We start from the raw sequence: 23659 nt of genomic DNA on the forward strand, positions 1-23659 counted from the left end.
TTGTAAACTAATTAACTTGATTTGATGTGTTAAAAACGTAGGCAATCTAAAACAAAATCGTTGGGAACGAAGCTTCTCAGGATCCATTTCCTATGGCTGACCTCAAACACTGTCAGTCATTTTTCTAGATAAAGTTTGTTTTTATACATTTTTTTTTTTACTGAAAAAAATAAAAGTTTAAGTCATAATTGGATGGGATGGGAGGAAACTACCCATAAGCCTACTCCCCTAGCATATCAACTATTTTATTTTTTTGCCTCCCAATTCCTGTCCAAGTGCACGATAATTTTATTGGCTGTCTTGATAGGACACATATAGCATTTCATATTCTGCTATGCTCCCTTAAGCTAGTATCATAAATGCATTTCTCTGTTTATGAATAGTCTTCCCGATTCAGTGTGTGTCTTAACAGCAAAGTTGGAGCGATGGGGTGGACACCTCACTTCCAAAATAACACTTCGCTGTATATTTCTTGAGAATCACAGCACCTTCGGCAGGCCTCTGCTTGGTATGGAATTGCATTGTAGTGAGACGATTTATGTCGGAGTGGTCGCCAGCTGACATCTACCAGAAGCCCTGCTCTCCGAGAGGATTTCCTCTGAGGGGGGTGCCGACGCTGCAATTGTGCCTCGGCCGCTGAAAATGAAAACAAGCAAAGCCGTATTATTTTACAATTGTTAGCATTCAAAAGAAAATTTCAGTGTGCCTGGAAAACCAGACAAAGCTACAGATGTCCACTCTTTCCCGGTACACACCCAGGAGGGTAAACCTTTTCTGAACTGATGAGAACAGGACACTCCAGTCTTCCCTCAGTCAGGAAGGACAGGCCATCCCCCCCTTGGAGAAAAAAACCACGGCAGTGCCGTCCAAAGAAAGGCGTACTTTCAAAAACATGATGATTCAAAGTTGAGTTTCTGTTTGGACGCACTTCTCTGGGCTGCTTTTTTTTTTTCAGGGACATTGTGCCTTCCCAAAGGGAGGCAGCTTAGAAATTCCCTGTTCAAATAGGGAGCGTGCTTAGAAATAAATTCCCCGGGACTGAAAATTGAAGGCTTTTTGGAAGAGAAGAATGAACTTGGAAAACTTTGAGTGGATCTTAACATCTTGATGTATAGTTAATTCCTTCAACTGCTGAGCAGATAAGGTGAGATTATTTAATGGAATGAGGATTTTATTTTTCAGATGAAAATGAGAGCCTCACAGTAAACTCCTAGGTACGGGCATGAACTCAGTGTCACGTCACGCGTTGTGTGCTCTGAAATATTTTGGGAAAATGGTATCTACCTCTTTATTATTGCAGTTAAAACTTCATTTGATACAGTAATATCTTGGTGATACCAATTTCCCTTTATTTTTGTCAAATTTATTAGAATGTGGGTAAGGAAGTCAAGAATGTGTTTATATCCTTAGCCTTTTACGATAAAAGGAAGCTCAAAACTTTGTGTTCTAAAGATGCTAAGGACTAGCAGCATTTTTTTTTTTTAATTCTCCTCTGTCCCCACCCTTCAGAGAATTTTCTGAAACCTGTAATAAATGTCTTTAAAGGAATTTCAGAGTAATATGCTGGATGGTTGTAGCACTTTTCTTCCTTGAACTTCCACTGTGTTAACCTTGGGTTCTTTCCATTAAGAACTGAGCTGCTGGAAATTTGTACCTTTTGAACTTTGGACCCACTTCACCGATTTCCCTCAACCCCCTGACCCCCCAGCTCTGGCAAGTACCAATCTGTGCTCTGTATCCACGAATTTGGTGTTTTGTTTATTTGTTTAGATTCCACATATGAGATCATTTGTCTTTCTCTGACTTAATTTCACTTAGCATAATGCCCTCAGGGTCCATCCATGTTGTCACAAATGGCAAGATTTCCTTCTTTCTTACAGCTGAATAGTATTCCACTGTATATATACACCACGTATTCTTTATCCATGTATCCACCCATGGACACTTAGGTTTCTTCTGTGTCTTATCTGTTATACAGAATGCTGCCTTGAAAATGGGGGTACATTTATCTTTTTGAATGAGTATTCTCCTCTTCTTTGGATAAATACCCAGAAGTGGAATTACTGGATCATATGGTGGCTTCGTTTTTAATTTTTAAAGGACCCTCCATCTGTGCGAGGCTCCCCTCTTCTCCACATCCACCTCAACACTTGTTATTTCTTGTCTTTTTGATAATAGCCATTCTAACACATATGAGGTTGATAGCTCATTCTAGTTTTGATTTGCATTTCCCTGACAACGAGTGATGTCGAGCATCTTCTCGTGTGTCTGTTGGCCATCTGGATGTCTTCTTTGGAGAAATGTCCATTTAGATTCTCTGTCCATTATACTAGGATTGTGTGGGGTTTTGCTATTGAGTCATCTGAGTTCTTTATATGTTTTAGGTATTAGCCCTTTATCAGATATATAATTGGCAAGTATTTTCTTCTATTTAGTAGGTTGCTTTCCACTTTGTTGATGGTTTCCTTTGCTGTGCAGGAGCTTTTTATCATGATGTTGTCCCACTTGGGTATTTTTTGAAGCTGACGGATTTTTTAAATGAAGTCAGTCAGCTAGGATGCCTCCTATGTGCACACTTGGTAGATTCTAATGGGATTTGAGCCCTCTCTCCTTTTAAGGCAGTTAACACCGACAGTTAAGAGTCCAAAGAATGAATAAGGACTTGTCATAGACCGGTCTCACGTCCATGGCCGCCGGCTTCGGCTTATATGTGCAAGATGGCGGACCTTTGGACTGAAGCCTTCCTTGGGTTTTAACTCTATTTTAACCTCTGTTGGAGTGCCTATGGGTATGTAAAACTTCTCTTGGTGCTTTTTCTCAGAGCTGGGGACTGCTGAGTCATTCTTCTAACTCAGATTCAAGAGACATTTCTTTTGGTCCCATCCAAGCAGGGTGTGCCGTATGGGTTAAGATCCCATAACTAGGGCGCCTGGGTGGCTCAGTTGGCTAAGCAACTGCCTTCAGCTCAGGTCATGATCCCGGAGTCCCGGGATCGAGTCCCGCATCGGGCTCCCTGCTCGGCGGGGAGTCTGCTCCTCCCTCTGACCCTCCCCCCTCTCATGTGCTCTCTCTCATTCTCTCTCTCTCAAATAAATAAATAAAATCTTAAAAAAAAAAAAAAGATCCCATAACTAGGGAAATTTGACTCGATGGTAGTTGGAGGGGTTGGCTTCTTCTGAGGAAGGAATAAGAGGATTTTCCCACCAGAGTCCATGCCAGCTTTGGACATGCTGATGGTTAGAGGATAATCCCTGTTGTACAGGAAGAGAAGATGATCTCTATTGCATTGTTCCTGGAGAAAGCGCTCATGAGAAGGGACTGTGATGGCTGGGCATGCAGATGAGGCCAGGATCTGCCCACCTGCTTCCCTCCCCTTGATCTGCATGAAGTGGCTGCTAGCTGGGCAAAAAGAAGGTGGTTTCAGTGGCGGCTACGGAGTCATAGAAAATACGAGGGCTGGACAGAACCTTCTGGGTCTTCTGGTCCAGACAGTGGTGTTGGAGCCAGCTCTTACCTGTTGTGAGAGCCCGTTGGTACGTTTTTGGGACTTCTGTGTGCCAGTGGTAAAAACAGAACCATTATTAAAATTAAATTCTATAAATTTAGAGGTAAATACCTTACATTAAAAACAGAGGTAATAAATACTCAAAACCCATCACTCACGGATGGAAAATTTCCTGATTATTTGACTCTACTATCACCTTGCCCCTGGGGCTATTTAAGGTTACCGTATGTGTAGGAGATATGTTGTCAGGACAGTAGCTTGAAATCAGAACCAGGGAAGCTATCTGGAGTGTAGCAAGACAAGTTTCAGTTAGAGTGGTGGCCGGCTGACATCGAAGGGAAGCCTCATTCTTCAAAGGATTTCCTCTGAGAGTGTCGCCAGGGCTCCAGCAAATGCTACAAATGAAGGCTTCTTCCTTCCAGAAAGCCGGCGATTAAACATTTCAGCTGCATTTCCCTGGGCTCAGCCCACTCGCTTTTGTATATGAGACGGGGCTGCAGAGATGAACGCACCCAAGACCCGGTGGGGCCACGACCCAACGATGCCTGTCCGGGCTCTCTCTCTCTCTCTTACGCTGCCAGCAGTGTGTGCGTAGCAAAAGGTGCAAGGGTGAGGGGTCAGGTTTAGCCGTGAGCGTTTAGCTCCCAGGTTCCTCTTTCACCGGGGAAAGCACTGTCAGGACTAGGTAATAAACGATTAGCACAGAAATCCTGTGGAGAAAGAAGCTTCACAGAAATCAGATGCAATTGCCAGAGGGGTGCTCGTCTGCTCCCAGGTGCTCAATAAGGGGGACACGGTGGCAGAGCCTGGATACTGAAATCTGTCCCTAATGTGTGTGATGAAATTATTGAATGGGAGATGCGTCAGGCTGTCAGACTCTCAGTGACCATCATTTGTCTTTCTTCGTAGATGACGGAGGGCCGTCGATGTCAAGTACATCTTCTTGATGACAGGAAGCTGGAACTGCTAGTGCAGGTAACTGACTTTTGGCCAACGTTCTGAGTTTCTTCCAAGGCTTATGTGGTTTGGACTTTGATTCAGTTGATGGGTGGGGGACGATACAAACAGTTTTTAATTGGTATTTGGTAGAATCTAGGAGAGAAGGGCAGCACACCATGGTATTTTTGTGTGTGTGAGTGCTATTTTTGTTCATTCTGTTTCTTTGTACACCACGCCTAAGGCATTCAAGGCCAGATGTATATCTAACCTATTGTTGCAAATCTCTAGAAAAGGAAATTCCGCAACTGCCATTAGCAATTTCTACTTGCCGGAGTTAACTAGAATATAATGTAAATAACTCTTGCTGCAGCTAGAACTGATGTGGTCATCTTTCCTGCTCAGAGAGGGGTGGAAAACCATTTGCTGTTTCCAAGTGAATCTTCCGTAGGTGTGGGGAAAGAGAGGCAATCTCTTGGCTCTGTCTCCCCTTCAGGGGCCGAGTAACCCCCATCCCACGTGTCCTCGTTGCATCACTCTTGAACATCTACGTGTCCGTGGACACGCAGGAAATCAGTCAGTCCATCTACAAATTTTGCACCCACCCATCAGAGTCAAAGAAGTCAGAGCTGTATTAGAATCATAGATCCTGGCCTCGTTCAGCTTACTCTCGAAAGAAATCATCATTATACCTAGAGCCCTGAAGAATCGCAGAGTTGCCCAACTTGATTTAAAGAACTTAATTCCAAATCTGTTGTTTGACTCCAACTTTCAGAACCGTATTTGCTTGAAATCCTCAAATGTCTATCAAACTCTTAGAGCAGTGCTCCTCATTATCCAGAATATTTTGCCAAAGAATCTGTAGTTCTTCGGTGGTAGGTTGAAATGACACCTGCATGCTCATTCACTGGGGGGGGGGACGGGACGATACTGTCACAATGGGAAGATATGCGTAGAAATACTCTTATCTCACGTCCCCTTGTATATACTGCTTAGATTTGGAAAATGTTCAAATTGCTAACCTGAAGGAGTTAATACTTGAAATTAGATTTAAATTATAAAGGCAACGTAGGAAACAGAAAGTAGGAAAAAGCTCATAATCACAGCCCACTCATCTACCTATTAGTCTCATTTCAGCAAATTTCTTTCCAGCATTTTTCAGATTTCTGTTTCTTACATGGTTGTAATGGTAATGCATGTAATTCTATTTTATTTTTCCACCTAACATTGTCTTTCGTTGGCATTTTCCAAGTTACTATAGGTTCATCTTTGTTAATATCAGCATAAAGTCCAAAAACGGATATACCATTATTATCTAATCGTTCACTCATTTGGGCACATTTAAGGCTTTTGTTTGTTTGTTTTACAGTTTTTCCGCTACTATCAGTAAACACTGTCATTAATTTACCCATGGGTACAGAGTTCTTCCATGTTTTGGATTATGTCCTTATTAGGCTAGATTCCAAGACTTACAGTCTTATTAAGAGTCAAACTTGTGGTTTGGATTTGGGGGGTGAGGTGAGGCAGGAGACAGGAACTGTGAAGTGAGCAAGATCTCTTCCGTTAACAAAATCACTGACAAAGCATTTGGAGCTTTCAGTTGTTAAGAATCAGCATGAAGAGTTTATAGGTGAGTGGTCCAGTGTTTTTAAGATGCTTTTTTAAAAAAATATATATCAACACTGAGAGGCTTAGAAAGTACCCACTCTCTGAAAGAGGAAATGGGACCTCAAGTGGCAGTGAAGTTATAGTCTGTCGGCCAGCCTCCTCCGGGAAGATGTGAACCAGGGCATTGGAAGTGAACCTGAATCACAGAAAAGATATTTAGTTACTGCTGTGCGCAACTTTGGAAGGCTCATCCTCAGCCTTTCACAATCCAGAAGATGTTGAATTAGGCCAAGCAAGAGAAGTCCTACTCTGCCCACACAAGTCACGTGTTACTTCCTTTTTCTAGAACTCTGCTTCTGTTTCTGTTAGGCCTCCAATTCACAGCTTAGAAGACACTGCGCCCCCTCCCCCATGGGTCCCTTTCACTGCACTGTCACAACTCAGTGTCACAGCTCACTGTCCCTGCCTGTTTATTCTGTTGCCCAGAGCCGCCAACGGTTTGAGGGCAGGGTCTGCGTTGTGATCCCTGTGTATCCCCAGCACCCAGCCCAATGCCTGGCACAAATGTCACTAAACAAATCCTTATGGAATGAAAGAATGGGCTAATCCTAAAATGCCTTGGTATTATTTCCCCAAAGGACTTTTTGTCGTAGAACCAATTGCTTAGCAGGGGATTTAGTTTCGCACAAAAAAACTATAGACAAAAAAAAAAAAAAAAGGAACACTTCTAAACTCCTTTCGGCATGATTACAAAGCGGACTTCAGCAGAACATAGAGGAGCAAGGTTAAAACTATTGGACAAACACCAAGTTAAATATGACTTTTCTTTCTCCTCTACAAAGTTCCCTTGTCCCGGATTATGTTCTCTTGACAAAATCCTTTTCTAAAGGGAATCCCTCTTCTCGAGTTCGTTTGGGCCCATGCTAGGTTTTTCATAGAACAAAGCATTTGGATCCCATACTTCTCTTTTTGATACCGTAAGTCCACAGAGTGACAACCTTGCAGATTCATTTATACTTTAGTCACCAAAGTATATTAGGTGCGGAAGGTTTTACTGTTGCTGCTCTGAATAATAATTTCAGAGTATTTGTAACAAGCCTTGGATGAAGAAACACCCTTCTCAGTCTTGTGATCTGGAGTTGCAGAGATGGGACAGGGTGGGTATTGAGCCGACAAGGTTTGTAAGATGCACAGGCAGGTTTGGAGGAAGTGTTTCTCTCCCACAGAGGGCAAGCGGGTTTACACAAGAGTGGCTGACATTAGAAATAGTGGCAGAGGTGGGAGGTCGAGTTTTTCAGCCAGCATCAGGGTAAGAGATGCATCGAAGGCCACACCTCGCAAAACTCCAACAGCCTGAAAGAGGAGCAAGGTGACTTGGAATCAACACCTACCAAGGATTCCCTCCCCCCAGAAGGATTCTGGTAACCAGACACCCATACAGATCATTTCCTGTGGTGGTGTAGACCTGGTCCCTGTGACTATAGCATTTCCCTTCTTCGGGTTATAGAGCAAAATGGCCATAATCCCAACATTTAATGCTTCTTATAAAGCCCTTTGAGATTACTGAGCAGAATCTATGCTTCCAAATCCCTGACTGCCCTGAGTAAATCCCACATTACCCTTACAGGAAAAGGGAAAAGGTCAAGCGTGCACGTACTGGGATTTGATATTTGAAAGGTTCATCTCAAAATCCACAGCCAGGTCCCTGGTACCCACAGTATTACCACGTGACTCCATAAGTCCTTAAATTCCACTTAAGGACAGTGGGAACGATGATGGGAGCTTTCAGCAACAAAACCAAGCCTCCAACCTCGGTCATCTATGTGCGGCAGGTTCCAGCCACATCACCCTCCCATCCAACGTGAGACAGTGTCATTTGCCCTGTCACCCAAAATTGTTTCAGCCAATCATAATTGTACTCGAAAAAGCCTGCATCAGAATGAGAGAGGCTGCCGTCACGCATGTCTCTCTGTCAGCCTCTTCCTGATGCTTCTGTAGCCAGCTAGAAGTGTGTCTTGAATGTTTTGTAGTAAAGTAAAATTCTCAAGTCTTATCTTCCTATGGCTATTTCTTTAGAATAAGTTTCTCCATTTTTTCCCCTGCATATTTAGGCGAGCATTTTGAAAGCCAAGAAAGGGAAATGTGTGTTAGCCTTAGTGAGGATAATTTAAGTAAGACCAAGAAGAATTTCCTGACAGTGAGGGACAGTAGATGGAATCCTGGAAGCAGTTAATAAGGAAGATCCCGGGCTCTTTCTCTTGAATCTCTTAAAAATAGAATAGATTTTCACTTGATTGGAATGGCTGAGGTGTGGCCCTTCCTTATTATGTTTTCTTGAGGCTTATGACATTACGTGGCACCCTTTCTCACAGGAAGACAAGCTAGCATGTGAAAAACAGACGTGTGCCTTCTCCTCGTTTCAGGGCTTTGCCCCAACCCCATAGATGAGTAGATGTTACGCTCTCTTGGCAGGAATTCTTCCCTCCGATGATAGAGCTTTGCAAATCAGAATCCTCTCCACCCCCCAATTGCCTCAACGAACCCCACTTTTTGTTTTGTTTGGGAAGCTGCCCCGTGATGTCACAGCATCTGCGGCCCGCCAGGTCTGACCCAGTCTCTCAGTGGACATTGGCAGCCCTTTTATCACCATCCACTTCTGTTAAAATAGAGGAACAGAGTCTTCTGTGATTCTGAGAAGTGGCGCAAACCTCAGCTTTTTTCCAGGAGAATGAGGGCTCTTTCCTGGGTTATTGTTGTACATGACCCGGTGTCCTTAATTCTGAGAAAGCCGGTGGGACAGAAACATCAGGAAGGATCTGGAGCTGGACTGTGTCATTGCAACGGCAGCGTTCAAAACGTGGGCAGTCCACACCGACCCGAAGTGTAAAATACACACCCGATTCTGAAGGTCTCCTATGAAAAACAAAAAGTAAAACATTTTATTAACAATTTTTATATTGATGATTCCATGTTGAAAATGAGATATTTTGGGGTATAATAATTAGGTAAAGAAAATACATCCTTGAAATTAATCACACCTTGTGTAATAGGACTACTAACACATTTTTATTTCATACTGGGCTCACATTTGTGGCTGACATTGTATTTCTGTTGGACAGCTATCTCTAAAGGGTGGAGAGAAGATCATTTAAACAAGAGAAAAGATTGTGGATACAGTCAAATTACCCAGCTTTAATGCTGGATGTCCTCCGCAAGAAGGACCACATTTTATAGTTCCTCATAGAGTGTCATTGGGGCATATCTTATCTAATTTTTATGTCGACTGTGTAAAGCCGGCGCTAATTCAGATGAGGAAACAGAAATTCAGGAAGGTCAGATAACTCGCTTGAGGTCACATAGTCGTAGTAGTAGTATATACAGCTTGAACACAGGGTACACCCTGACCTTTTTGCTCTGCACTGTAATAAGTATGTATAATAAAGACCCGGGACGTGGGAGAGTCCGCCTGTAATGTGGCCACTGTGCTGGCCCCCAGGACCAGCGTCAGAAACAACTGGAATTAAAGGCTTCGACCCCCATCTCAAGTCTAGAACCGAAGATGGGTTTACCCAGGTCATTTCATGTCTCTGAGCTAAGTTCCTCATCTGTCTGGTGAAAATCTGAACATGGGCACATGTGGTGAAGGATTTCCACATCAGGTGTCCGCCTCGGGGCATCAGGTGTGGAAGAAACAAGCCACAACAGATAGAACCTTCTGATCATTTTTCTCTGTCTGACGGCCGTGCTGGTGATACTCCCACTTAGAGGTTCAGTAAGATACTCTGGTCCCTGAGTCAAGCAGCATGGAGGGCAAAGTAAATATTCTGGCCTATAATGGGCTTTAAGAAAAAAAAAAACACCAACGATAAAAAATCTGGTACTCTTATAGTGCTACTAGAATAAATGAACAGACTCAGGTTCTCTCTATGTGTGCACGCTCACCCTCACACCATCCTCCGCTGCTTCCGTGGTTAAGGATGTTCTTCTGTTAAAAAAAAAAAAAAAATACAAGGGACTGTTTTCTACCAAGTAAACCAGGGATTCCCCCAAAGCACGTGTGGCCAAGAAAAAAGAAAAAAGCAGAGCCGATTCCCTATCTGCGCAACTGGGAAGGGTAGCCTTCTCTGCTTGCTGGCCCAGCCGCTGAAGCGTGAGCCGGGTCTACCATCTGCTCCTGTCTGGTCTGACTTCAGCAGGAGGGACGGTGTCAGCCACGAGTGGGGAGCCGTGTGCAGGGGCTGGAAGCAGCCTGAGGGCCTCGGTGGGAGGAACCTTCTGCCGGGACCTCCCAGGCCACCCGGCCGCCTCATGGAACGAGAGCCAGAAAGGTGTCGGGCAGCACTGCTTTGGGCTGACCTCAGACTTCACCACGATTGCTCTCATCATTTCTTCGGCTCTTTGCAAAGCCGGGTCCTCCCCTAAATGAGCCAGACGGATGTCTTTCGGGCCCCTGCGGGTGGCCAGTCATATTTAACATTTTAAAGGGGCAGGATGAAGCAAATCAATGCTAAGGTATAGATTAGAGGCAGATGCCACAAGGCTAACTCTCCGTGTAATCCAACGTTCATTTAGTGGCCTGGCGGAATGAGAAATGGTCCATGACACACAGCCTTGGGTGACACAAGCAGCTAACGAGTCTCCCTCTTGGCAAGGACGGAGGGACCCGTACGTCTCCCTTCGCGCCAGCGAGGGCTGTGACGGAGAAATTGGTGAGCTGTGCTCTGCATGAGAACAAAAGAGACTCACGGTCTCCCTGTGGGGCAGTGGTGGAGGGAGGAGTGTCGGGGTCTAGCAGACTGATGCAGTCATCCAGGGACCCCCACCCCCCAACACACAAGCGCACGCAGCTCCTGGACCAGACAGCTCATCCCGGCATGGGGTAAGGGGAAGAGGCCGTCTGGGGCTATGGTGTGGTGGTGGGGGGGGGTGTCCAGGCTCTGGTTGCTGAGCAACAACCCCTTCTCCACTCCCCTCCCCCACCTGACCCTCCCTCCAAACACCCCCCCACCCCCATTCTCCCTGGATGCTAATTTTAACCAGTTTGAAAATGTATTAGCTGGAACCATTTGAAATGGCCAATTAGGGCCCAACTTTGTCCTACGGAAGGGACAGTTCCATATGGCTCACACACCACATGGGATGGAGAATGAGGAAAAGGAGAGGGAGACGGTGCAGCTCCTGGCCTTCCAGGGACGACCCTCCAGAAAGCCGATGTTGTGTTTTCACTGAGTTTTTTTTTTTCTTTGATCCCTTTACAAAATCGTTTCCACATATTCTCCGTAGCAGCCCCGTAGGAGTGTTGGCAGATAAGGAATCTTGGGAGATGGCTGTAAACCACAGGCTCCTAGTTTTTCGTCTCTCTGCTCAAGGGGGATGAGAAGGGTGGAACAGGGTGGGGGGGGGGGGAGGGGTTAGAACAGATTTAACACACAGTGCAGTTCAGCAAAATGGGAGTAGCTGTGTTTCTAGGAGAAAGACACACATACGTGCACACACCCCCAAGAAGAGTATGGCTCTGGAGAGAAAAGGGGCCATCTGGGAGGGATGGCATCACAGGAATCTGGGAATTAGCAAATCTGGGTGTTTTTGGTTTTTCATCCATAACTCACAGATTGGTGTTCGGCACACTGCTCAATTCGGATACTTGCTCATTTGGTAAATCTCTTTTGTTTGTCTACCAGTGGGCGCTGCAGACCTGAGAGCCTCCCTTTGGGGCAAGAGGTTCTGTCTAGAGGGGAGAAATTATTCAGGTCGTAAGACTTTTTACACATCCAGGGCTGGGTGGTTCCTCTTCCTGCGATGGGCTGCGTGTTCTCTTTACCTCCCCCCTGTGCCCGTGCCCACCGCACCCTGTCCTCCCTTGTAAGGAGGGTAGATCTGTTCATTCCCGCAGCCCCGCGGCTCCTTGTCCCACCCCGCCCGAAGACCGAAGGAGGGCAACGGCTCTCCTGAGAAACAGAGCTGTCGGGCAGCCAGGGGCGGCGGAGCAAGGGATCAAAAAGTTGGGGGCAATCTCAGCTGCTGTATATTTTTCTCAGACCCTTCCGCCCCTGCGGGCCTTCCCCGGAGCCCTTCATGCTCTCTGCTTTCCTGGTCCCTCGCGAAGCCCAGCACAGAACTAACAATTTCGCCGTCCAGGCAACACGGAAGATTTCCAAACCTCGCCCAAGCTGCTGGCTGGGTGTATGTAAGTGGCCAGCTAGGGGGCAGCTCGTGTTCCACACCCCCAGCCCACCCCACCCCCCATCAAGCCCATGTCATGTTCTTCTCGCACCTTCTTTGAACGCGAGCCCACCACTTTCCCAAGGCAACCAAGCTCCTATTTTGACTTATTCCTCACTCCATCCCTATCTTGAAGTGTGGTCGGGTCTCTTTCTTTCTCCAGTTCCCATGACCCTTAGATAGACAGTCACCACCACCCGGCTTTGACATTGTCACAGCTGTTTGCTTGGAGTCCTACAGCAGCCTCCTCACTGACCCCCGTAATGCCATGGTTTGGCCATTCCAGTTGGTCCTACTCAACACAACCAGATTATTCTTCCGAAAGGACTGCTTTGTGACATGTCTCTGCTCAGAAGCTGTCAGTTCACTCTGTTTGAATTCCTCTGTTGGACTCTCACGTCCCTCCGTAATCTGACTCGTCCTTCTTATAAGAGCAGTATACTGAAGCCGAGAAGAGTGTTGTGTTGTCCCTCACTGTCCCCTCTCTGGGTGTGCCCTAGGGGGTCGTAGTCACCAGCCTCAGCCCAGCAGAGCTGATGTCCTGCGTTTTACAACTGTGGGGACTTATATCCATGGTCCCATACAGAAGCAACCACGTGACCCCACAGTAGTCCTTGAAACCAGTGGTTCTCCAACTTCTCTTACGTGTAGAATCCTCTATCCAGTACACGTAAGTGGAGGAGGTCTGAATCCCACCTGCCGTCCACTGCCTCTTCCAGCGATTCCCCTGAGGGGTCTCCGTAGACCCCTCAGGGCTTGGAACTCATTATTCTAGAAAGAAAGCAGATGACAAAATGTAAGTATTCCTTGCTCTATGCAAATGCATGCATTCTGGAACAGTTAAGTGTAAATCACATTTTAATTACATAAGCCATCTTTTAAATGCTATGAGAAACTTTATAGCTTAGTGATTAATCATCGCATTAGCTAATTGAGCACTTCTTTCTGTCCCAAACTCTGTTCTAAGTGCTTCCTAGATGCTAAATCATCATCTGATAATCAATCACCTCCACAACTCTAGAAGCTGGGTAACTGTCACTGTTCCCATTTTGCAGATGAAGAAATTTAGGCACAGAGAAGTTAAGTAACTCGTTCAGAGTGGCCCAGCTAGTTAAGAGTAGAGACCTGATTCAAAGTCAGGCCATGTGACTCCAGAGTAAGAGCGACTTCAGCGTGCTGAGAACACAGGCTTTGGAGCCAGATGGCCTGGCTTCGAAACCGGACCAAAGTCAAAATCAGCCAAAGTCATGGGGTTCCTAACTCCAAATCTCAGTAGCTCCGTCACCTTGGCCAATTACGCAACCTCTTTGACCTTTGGTTTCTTTATCTGTAACCTGGGAAGGATAATGGCCTTCAGTCTTCCTGCTATAGTTTTCTCTGTAAATGGACACTACTGGCCTCCTCGTGTTCTGATTGGGATTCATAGATTAGAACATGGAAAGTGCTCAGCAGACTTCCTGGCACCTCATAGGCACTGTCTTAACCAGGCGTCGGGTGCCCAGGCTAGACTACTTAGTAGCTGTGGTCATCTGGACAAGCGAGGTGTCTTTGCCACCTCATCTGCAGAATGGGAATATAAACTACCTCTGCCTTTTGGGGGACATGCTGCATAATCTCCTGTGCTATCACTCCTAATAATTCGGTCTTCACTATGACTCTGTGCAAGGCTTTATGGTGTGTTTGTGGATTTCATGTAAGTTCACGTGACTGTGATGGGTTGACTCTCAAATGTCTTCACTGCTTCACCGTCTGGGCTTTCCTACACATCATCCCCTGATGTTTTCATAAACACTGGTTAGCAATGCTGATCCTCCCAGTGTCATCCATAACTCATGACAAGGTCACATGAGGACAGGCAGGGTGTATACGGACGTGCATTCATGCAGAGTACCGATAACCACCTACATCAGTGAATTTGGTTTTGACCTCCAAGTATGTCAAAGCATGTTTTTTTTTTTAAAGATTTTATTTATTTATTTGACAGAGAGACACAGCGAGAGAGGGAATACAAGCAGGGGGAGTGGGAGAGGGAGAAGCAGGCCTCCCACAGAGCAGGGAGCCCGATGTGGGACTCGATCCCAGGACCCTGGGACCATGACCTGAGCCGAAGGCAGACGCTTAATGACTGAGCCACCCAGGCGCCCCATGTCAAAGCATGTTAATCACTTACCATTCTTGGAGATAAAAATAGAAAAAAAGGGGCGCCTGGGTGGCTCAGTCGTTGAGCGTCTGCCTTCGGCTCAGGTCATGATCCCGGGGTTCTGGGATCGAGCCCCGCATCGGGCTCCCTGCTCAGTGGGAAGCCTGCTTCTCCCTCTCCCATTCCCCCTGCTTGTGTTCCCTCTCACTGTATCTCTCACTGTCAAATAAATAAAATCTTTAAAAAAAAAAAAAAAAATAGAAAAAAATATGTTTTTGATGGTTGCGGCCCAATACCTAAGGAGTGACCCTATCCTTACTGCTTTACCTTAAAGTGACACTGGTGCATAATTATATACAGATGGATCATATTGGCTGTGATATGTGGGAAGGTAGGACCGAAGGCACATTCTTCCCCTTGTACACAAGTTAGTGGTTGGTTTCCCAGCCCATTACTCACGAACTCAACTGCTCTCAAGTTCACGTATGAACTCTTGTTTCCCATTAGGGGTTGTATCCTTTACAGAGGTTGCGGCCTGCTAGCCAGATTTTGGAGTGCACAGCAAGTGGACAGTTTGGGGCATTTAGATGTGTTCAGTGCAACTTTGCGAGGCTCAGAAGAACACGTGCCTCCCCAAGCCTGCTGGATCCTAGCAGCCTTTGATGAAACCCAGGAGAACCTCATGGCTCCTGAAAGGCCTGACTGCCAGTTCAAAACCGGTCAAAATTTTATTCTTTAAGGGAAGAAGATTATAACATCCCATGCAGAGCCCTTTGAGGGTGGCGTAGAGCCAGACAAAGATTCTTACATTTTAAATTGTTGACAGAGCCTAGGATATATTACAACATCAAAGTGAGCCATATGTCGGCCTTATAAAAATCCTTTGTCAGCCTTCCTTTACGTTAGCCTTCCTTCCTTACTTCTAATAGGGTTCGTGATTTATAAAATAACAGAAGGTATCATTGCATTCCTACAGAGGTCTGTATGAACTGCACTGATCCTGCAGCTGACCTCAATTGTCTGCATCATTTTACCACAGATCCATAAGAACCAGAGAAGTGTGGGGAAGCCACCGCCTTCTCACCCGCCTTCTGGGGACTAATAAAATGATATCTATACTAGTGAATACTGTGATATCAGAATGCCTTCAGCAGTCAGTTGGCTCTGTCAAACACATGCATACATACACCCACACAACACGTAAATCTTGGGGAGGAGCTCTGCCGTGGAACCCTACGTTCGACAGCAGTGTCCTCACCAGATTGTACTCAGAAGCATGAAGAGAAATACTAATTTTTCCATTCAGCTTCACTTTGTTTGAGCACAGTGAAATCAAATGCTCTCAATTCTAAGGAAAATCTGTGGGCTCCTTGACTTGTGTCCTTCCCAGCCATAGTTAGACTGGTCATGGCCTGGCTGGCGCCTCATCTTCACACAGCAATGTTGGAAAGCAGGAAGGGGAGTTGCTCCTCTCATTAACTCTTTTTCTCATGGGGGATAAAGCCTTCCCAGATGGCCTTCCCTGTCCCTCATGTGCCTGCTCCACCCCAGACCACAGTTGGTTCATATTGCCCTGTCTGGACCAGTCACTGACAAGGGAGGTAGGATTCGTGGGATTGGCTTGAGTAACTCAGTGATTCTCGCAGTGTGGTCCTGGATGGGCAGCATCAGCATCAGTCAAGAACATGCTATTAATGCAACTTTTCAGACTCCACCCTGAACAGAGCCAGAACGTGATTCAATAGAGGCAGCCTTTGGAGCTTGTGTGTTTTCCCAGCACCCTGGATATTCAGGCAGTAGTATTGAGGCTCACCTTTCTGGAGCTTTCCTCTGTGGCCCACAGCTAGGGCCACTGTGATGCAGTGGTTCCCAGACTTTGGCATTTAAGCAACCAGAAAATTTAAAGATAAAGGGAAAGTAGGACTGGAAGGTTTGTTTTGTGCTGAGTAAGGGTATTAAAAAATTTTGCAGACGGCTTTTATCTTCATTTGCATAATAAAAAGAGAAACATACCAAAAGAATAGGAAAACAATAAAAAACTGTCTTTTAATGTATCCTATTTAAATGTATAAAAAACTTACATATATTAATCTTATTTTTCTTGTCATACCACTGACCTATGGACAGATGTACTGGGGCTTAGGAGCCATTGATGTGATAAAACTCATGCCTAGGCTAAAATCAGATCCAGGTTTGAATCCTGGCTCTCTTTTCCCATGCAGACGGTATGTGGCCTTGGGAAATATTTACCTTTATGAACCTCAGCTTTCTTGTTGCTAAAATGGGAATTATAGTATCTACCTTGCAGGACTGTGATGAGAAGTACAGATAACAGAGCCAAGTACCCTAGCCATGGGTGTCCAGTAAATGGTAACTGCTGTCACCAAAAAGTTGACCAGTGTTGAACAGATGAACAAATGTATGAATAGATATCAAATGAAAACTTCTCCTTTCTTCAATTTGTGGCCTCTGTCCTCATTTATTTGGACAGAAGGAGCAACCAAACTATTTTTCAGTGAATCCAAATGTATGAACTGGGGGATACTCAAAAAAAGAGAAAGAGGAACGTAAGAATGGGGCACAGACTCACCAGTGATTATTCTTGGGATAATCATTTAATTTCCTAAAGCTCAGCCAGCCTTGGGGCTGGTTGTTCCTTGGCCTCCCAACACCTCTGTCTTCACATGCTCAGCTGCATAATAATAGCCAGTCTGTAACTGACAAATCACAAGGTGATACAGCGCCCCGTGCCAAGCGAGCGAGTGAGAGTGGATGGGTGCTACACGCTGGATTGTGATTCTGGCGCTAAGCACAGGGGCTTAGTGCAGACTGCACACATTCCCAATCAGATGACCCTCCCTCCAGAGGCCAGCTGCAAGTTCAAGGACCCCCACATCCCCTGCACTTCTGACCAACTGGCTGTAACTTTGGGAGTTCTTGTGACCCCCAGTTTGATAATTCACTAGAATGACTCACAAAACTCAGGAAAGCCTGATTATTTATGGTTATACAGTTTTATCATAAAGAATATAAACCCAGACCCACCAATGAAGACACACAAAGGGTGAGGTCTGGAAGGGTCCCGAATGCAGAGCTTCTGTGCCCTCTCCCCAGAGATGCATCACCCTCTTGGTGCATCAATGTGTTCACCAACCAGGAAGCTCCAATAAGCCTCAGTGTACAGAGATTTTATTAGGGTTTCATTATATAGCTTTTTTTTTTCTTTTACTGGAATATAATTGACATATAACATTGTGTAAGTCTAAAGTATACAAGATGTTGATTTGGTACATTTATATATTGCAATATGGTTACCACTGTAGTGTTTCCTAACACTTCTGTCACATGACATAATTACCATGTCTTTATTTACTATAGTCACCCTGCTGTACATTAGATCCCCAGAACTTACTCATCTTTTAGTTGCAAGTTAGTATCCCTTAACAACATCTTTCCAGTTCCCCGACCCTCCAGCTTCTATTAACCACTATTCTACTTCCTGTTTCTATGAATTTGGCTTTTTTAGACTCTCCATGAAAGTGAGAACATACAAATTTGACTTTCTCTGTCTGGTATATCTCACTTAGCATAATGCCCTCAAGATCCACCCACATTGTTGCAAAATGGCAGGATTTCCTTCATCTTCACAATTGAATAGTATTCCATTATGTGTGTGTGTACATACACCACATCTTCTTTATCCATTTTTCCATCGACCAACACTTAGGCTGTTTCCATGTCTTAACTGTGGAGAATACTGCTGCCATAAACAAGGGAGTGCAGATATCTCTTTAATACCCTGTTTTCATTTCCTTTGGGTATGTACTCAAGAATGGGATTGCTGGATCAGATGGCAAATTCAGTTTTTAATTTTTTGAGGCACCTGGGTGCTGTTTTCCATAGTGGCTTTACATTCCCACCAACAGTTACATAGACATAGTTGACTGAATCGTTGGCCGTGTGATTGGACCCAGTCTCCAGAGGTTGTAGGTTGGGCTGATAGGACGCAGCTCAGAGCCCCAGCCCTCTAATCACGTGATTGGGGGTGACCCACCCCAATCTGAGTCATCCCATTAGCATGAAGTCAGGTGTGATCCAGGGGCTTGTGAATATCCAAGACACTCCCTTACTGGGGACATTCCGAGGAATCGGGGATAAAAACGAATCAAATCCTTTGTTATACAATAATAGTTGATGAGGCAGCCATCCAGAATCTGAAGGTTTGTTCTGAGATTGTTGAAACAAGACCAGAGTTAATGTGTGAAGTCTCTACTGCCCCCATGCATGAACTTGGACATTAGACCACTCTTTAACTGTGTGACTCTGTTGGTTGCTGAGGCTGCCATAATGAAATACCCACAGACTGGGTGGTTTAAATAACAGGAATTTATTTCTTCACAGCTCTGGAGGCAGGGTTGGTTTCGCCTGAGGTCTCTCTCCTTGGCTTGCAGATGGCCGTCTTTGTGTTTCCTCCCATGGCCTTTTCTGTGTGAGAGCATCCTTAGTGTCCCTTCCTCTTATAAGGACCCCGATCCTACTGCATTAAGGCCCCACCCTTAGGATCACATTTAACCTTAACTATCTTTTTAAAGACAGTCACATTGAGTGTGAGGGTTTGAACAGAGGAATTTGGGAGACACAATTCAGTTCGTAACAGTGATTTTGACCTCTTTAAGCCTGGGATTCGAAATCTTTTTTTGTTGTTGTTAGGAAAGTAAGTAAAAGAAAATGAAAGTAGATAATGATTCTTTCTTTCTTCAAAGGGCAGTTGTGAGGCATAAAGCAATAGAGTGTGTAGAGCTGCCCACCACAGGCATCCTGAGGGGATGCAGCAGGCCTCCTGCTGTGGTCTGTATAGGGACACCCTGGGGTGCTGCCTGGGATGAGACCCTGGCTTCTCACCTGGGAAGTGAATGTTTCACGAGGCCGCTTCTCTGTTGCTAGCTCTGAAGGCCGCGGTCGCTCTCTGACAGGGTGTTTCCCAGAGGGAGTCAGATGCTGGCTGACTCAACACATGCCCAGCTGGGACCCGAGCCGTTGCTCTGGTGGTGGTGTCTGCTACTGCCTGGTCTCAGTCACCATAAAGCATGGGTGACCGCTTCTCAGGCTCCCTTCCCCTCCTTCCCCCGGTGAGCCAGGAAACTGTATGCCATGAGCTGTGATGGCCTGGGTTTGATGCGCATTGAACCAGTTGTCTTTGACATAGCCATCTGGAAAAGCACACCATCTTAATCTTGAACCCTCGTGTTCTATAAACTTAAAAGGAGAAAGAAAGAAGGAGAATGTTAATTGTGCCCAAAGCCAAATTATCTGGGACCTCACTGAAAACCTTAGAACTTTACAACTATTTCTACAGACTCAGGTTTATCTCAGTCGGCATTTTAGGGCAGGAAGCCTGTTGGCTGAGATGACCACTGAGGAGGGTGATTTAGAAAGTATTTCCTCAGAAATAAAATTCCCTTAGTCTTCTGTCCAGATGGATAACTAAATACATGGTGACCTCCTCAAAATGTCTTGAGAAATGGTTCTTCTAGCTGGCCCTGAAGTTATGTTAATCATTGTGTTTATCTGTTTCATCAGTGGATGGCTTTATTCAATGTCATGGTCATGGTCCATATTTTGGATGGTATCATAAGGAAAATCGGCACTGTCTCCATCCCCTGGGAGCTTACAGTGTAAAGAACAGTCAGATACGTAGAAAACAATTCAGAGAAGAAGCAATAGGACTAACCAAGAAGCACAGCACAAAGAGATGAGCTTACGGAAGCAGACCACGATGGTACCTGGGAAGTCAGAGATGTTTCCCATGATGTTTTGATGAGCAGGATGAGCAGAGAACAGGTTACTCTCTGTCTTTCCCGGAAAGGATGATTTCCGGTGGCATTAAGTGTGCTTTCCTCTTCCATCCTCTTTAAAGGTGCTCCCTGGGTGGGTTACTGTAGAGGCCAGAGACAAATTCCTGACTGCTCTGCTGTGGTCCGAACATGAAGCAGATCGGAGAGTGAGGAAGTGGACAGGAGGTCCCCGGCAGTTCTGTGTGACCAGAGTCACGTCGGTTGTCGGAACACCTAGCAGAGAGTGGGATGGGGATTTGAAGGGAAGAAAGCAGGAAGTCAAGATCGCACCACACTCACACATTTCTTACCGGTGAATGCAGGGTTACACGGTCAGAGTGGGAGCACCAGCTGAACATGTGTGTTAGGCCAACATAGGGGTGAAATTAAAGAATAATATTACCCAAGGATATAAAAAAAGCAGAAGCTGCCCATTTTGACCAACTGTTGGAAAAAGCACGGTGGCTGCAAACGTGACCCTCTGATCCTTTGCAATTATCCGCGTTCCCCACTGCTGGCATTCTGATTTATGGAAATCTCTGAACAGTTCTGTTAAACAGGGTCAAGAATCTTGGCTGGAATTCTTGGATTCTTGGTGTGTGATACGGGGAAGTGGTGATTCAGAGCCCAGTTGGGACTCCAGAATCCCAATGTCAGGGCCCTTGATCCTTGCTGGGCTCATCCCACTGTGCTTCAGGAGAAGTTTCTTTCCAGTTCAGTGACCATATTAAGGGAAAGAGAAAGGAGGCAGTTTGGTTGGTTTAAACTTGTATTTCTAATTTTGGATGGTCCCTTCAAAAGCCCACCCCCCTTGAGGAAACCATTCCCTGAACTAGCATTCCCTGAGATGTGCTCCATGGAATGTGAGGCCCAGAAGGTTCTCCAAGAGGAGACGGTTCTATGTCAAGTAAGTTTGAGAACTACCTTACAGTGCGTTCCCATCTGAGATATGGGCACGTTTGCTCTGAAAGTCATTGAGGAGGCTTGCTGTGGAGGTACTTGGTTAGTCAGTCTTCCCCAGGACTCTGTGTCTAACACTCTGAGAAATTCTCCATCTGACTCCATTCCAAGACACCTGTCCTCTCTGAGCGCTTCCAGTCCCAAATGTGATGCTCTGGACAAGCCACTTGGCCTTCCTGTGCCTCACTTTCCCCCACAAAAAATGTTGATTTCTATACTACCTCTTTTTCCTTCCGCAGAAACTATCGAGATCAAGGAAATGACAAAAAACAAAAAAATGTTTTGAAACTTTTAGGAAGATGGTGCCACCAAAATGTCCAATAAATGTCATAAGAGTTCCCTCCAAGAAAAACTGACATCCATTCCTTAAAGAAAAATTCTGTACTGAATTCTCTACTGAGCCCCATAGTGCCAGCCCATCATAGGTACTCTCTAGATGTTCACTGAATCATTGAATAAAAATAATGATATATAAAGAGTATATTGCTGTATATAAAAGTATATAACAACATATTAAAATTGAGAATATTTACATGCCAGGCACACTACTAAATACAGTTGTATGTTTTTACTGATGATGACAACTCTGGGAACAGCTGTTCCTATGTCCGTTCTGGTGTTGAGGAAACTGAGTCACAAAGAGTTAAGTCAATTGCTGAAGGTCACACAGCTCCAGGAGTGAAGGAACAGGGCTCAAACCCAAGTTTGTCTGGTCCCAGAGCCCTGCTCTCAGCCATTATATTTGCTGCCATGCCAAATGAGTGCATTTTGAAAAGAAAGAGACCGTATGTTTCTTTCGAATTGGTTCTGGTGACCTCCATCTCAGGCCCCCTCAGCAGCCCAGCTCCTTGATCTGAGACGATGTTCTGTGCACACAGCCATCACGGGGATGATCTGATTGTCTGCGAGTCCCTTTGCCAAAGTGGAACTAAGGAAAAAAGCTGAGCAGAGAAGAATTTGAGAGGTGAGAGTGAGGTCTATGTAGTCAAGAAGAGAAATGTTAACCCTGTCTGCTTAAAAAGCCATTTGGTGCTCCCTCGAGCTCATGTAAATCACCCTGTCTTAATGGCCTTCCTGGAAGTATGTCATACGTTAGCTTGGGCCTGTCTCTATTCCCTGTTCCCCTCCCGTGGCCCCCCATTCCTTTCTCTATTGATGTTCTTTGTAACCCTGAAGACTGTTCTCCGGACCAGAAATTTCAGGCACATCAGTGCAGTCTTCTTTATGCCCTGGGGGATGAAGTCAGGCTTTTCAAAAGTTTTCTTTTTAACGTCAGGCTTTCAAATTCTGGTACCTTTGACTATTCAAAAATTAATACTTGGAGGAGCTGAAAGGAGCCTCAGGGGTAAGAGGTTCGGTAACTCCCCATTTTTCTTCCTGGAGAAGAGCACAGAGGGTTGAGCTCATGTCTGCAGGCAGAGTTATATTTTAAGGAAGACTAAACGAATTTGTGTCCAGACACCGGTTTCTTAAGAAAACCCGCTCTGCTGCCTCAACACTTGGTATTTTTCGAAGCAGCTTCCACATCCTCAGGGAGAACTTCCCACTTTGGGTTTGATGTGTAAGCACCCAGCGCCCGCTTTTGTGTCTGAGCATCTGTCTGAAAAATCCCTAGAACCGGGGGCTTGGAAGTCGGGGTAGTGGGGAGGGACTGACTCTTCACTGTGCATACCTTTTACTATGAATCATGTCCATCTTTCTGTTGAAAAAGCAAAGTCTGTAAGTAATCTTTAACAGCTTTATTGAGGCATAATTGACATATATCAGAATGTACATATTTAAAGTGTGTAATCTGATTGTTTTGACGTGTGTGTACACCCTGGGAGCCATCAAAAACCCCTCATTCTGCAGCCACAACCAACAAGCACGTCTCCCCCGGGCCCACCCAGCACCCCGACCTCCCCCCTGCCCCGGCACTCGGTAGCCCTGCTTGATGAAGCTGATGGACGCCACACCCCACCTTGCAGTCCATGGATGGCTGGGCCAGCAGATTGTCACAGCATGCTCAGGGCTCTCTGGAAACCACAGTACAAATTTTTAGGGGTTCCGTGAAGGAAAGGCAAGCATTTTTTACTTTTCTATGCCTCTACCCCCAGACTTGAAGCCCGGGTGTCCTGGCCTTGAAAAGCTTATGGGGACTGTGAGGGTGAGGAGTGAACCGTTGGCCACTTGTAATCTGGGTTCTAGAGCACACTCAGCATGGGGGAGCGTTTCACTTCCTCATCGGCACCAAGTCAGGAAGACAGGCAGGAAGAGTCCTAGGATTGAGGCATTTCAGCAGGAACCAAACCCAAAATAAATGCTGAAGGGAGGGCACAGACAGTGAGGGCGGGGGTGGGCATTGGGGGGTGGACACCAGAGTACATGTCAGTGCGAGAATTAGACCTGCTATGTTTCCCAGACTGTCCCATGGAGTCCTCCACCTTTCCAGCCTCGTATCATCCAGGTGTATAG

The 23659-nt window shown here is 45.6% G+C and overlaps 1 protein-coding gene across 2 annotated transcripts in view; it reads left to right on the top strand.

The window, feature by feature from the left end:
- Positions 1-23659, top strand: part of FRMD4A (FERM domain containing 4A) — a 293292-nt gene that overhangs the window by 117258 nt on the left and 152375 nt on the right. For both annotated transcript variants that reach the window (XM_044915543.1, XM_044915542.1), the window contains exon 2: positions 4415-4480. In XM_044915543.1, coding sequence (XP_044771478.1) covers positions 4415-4480 — 66 coding nt within the window. The remainder of the gene's footprint in view (positions 1-4414; positions 4481-23659) is intronic.

The sequence above is a fragment of the Neomonachus schauinslandi genome, chromosome 5 (genome assembly GCF_002201575.2).
Source record: "Neomonachus schauinslandi chromosome 5, ASM220157v2, whole genome shotgun sequence".
NCBI classification, from domain to species: Eukaryota; Metazoa; Chordata; class Mammalia; order Carnivora; family Phocidae; genus Neomonachus; species Neomonachus schauinslandi.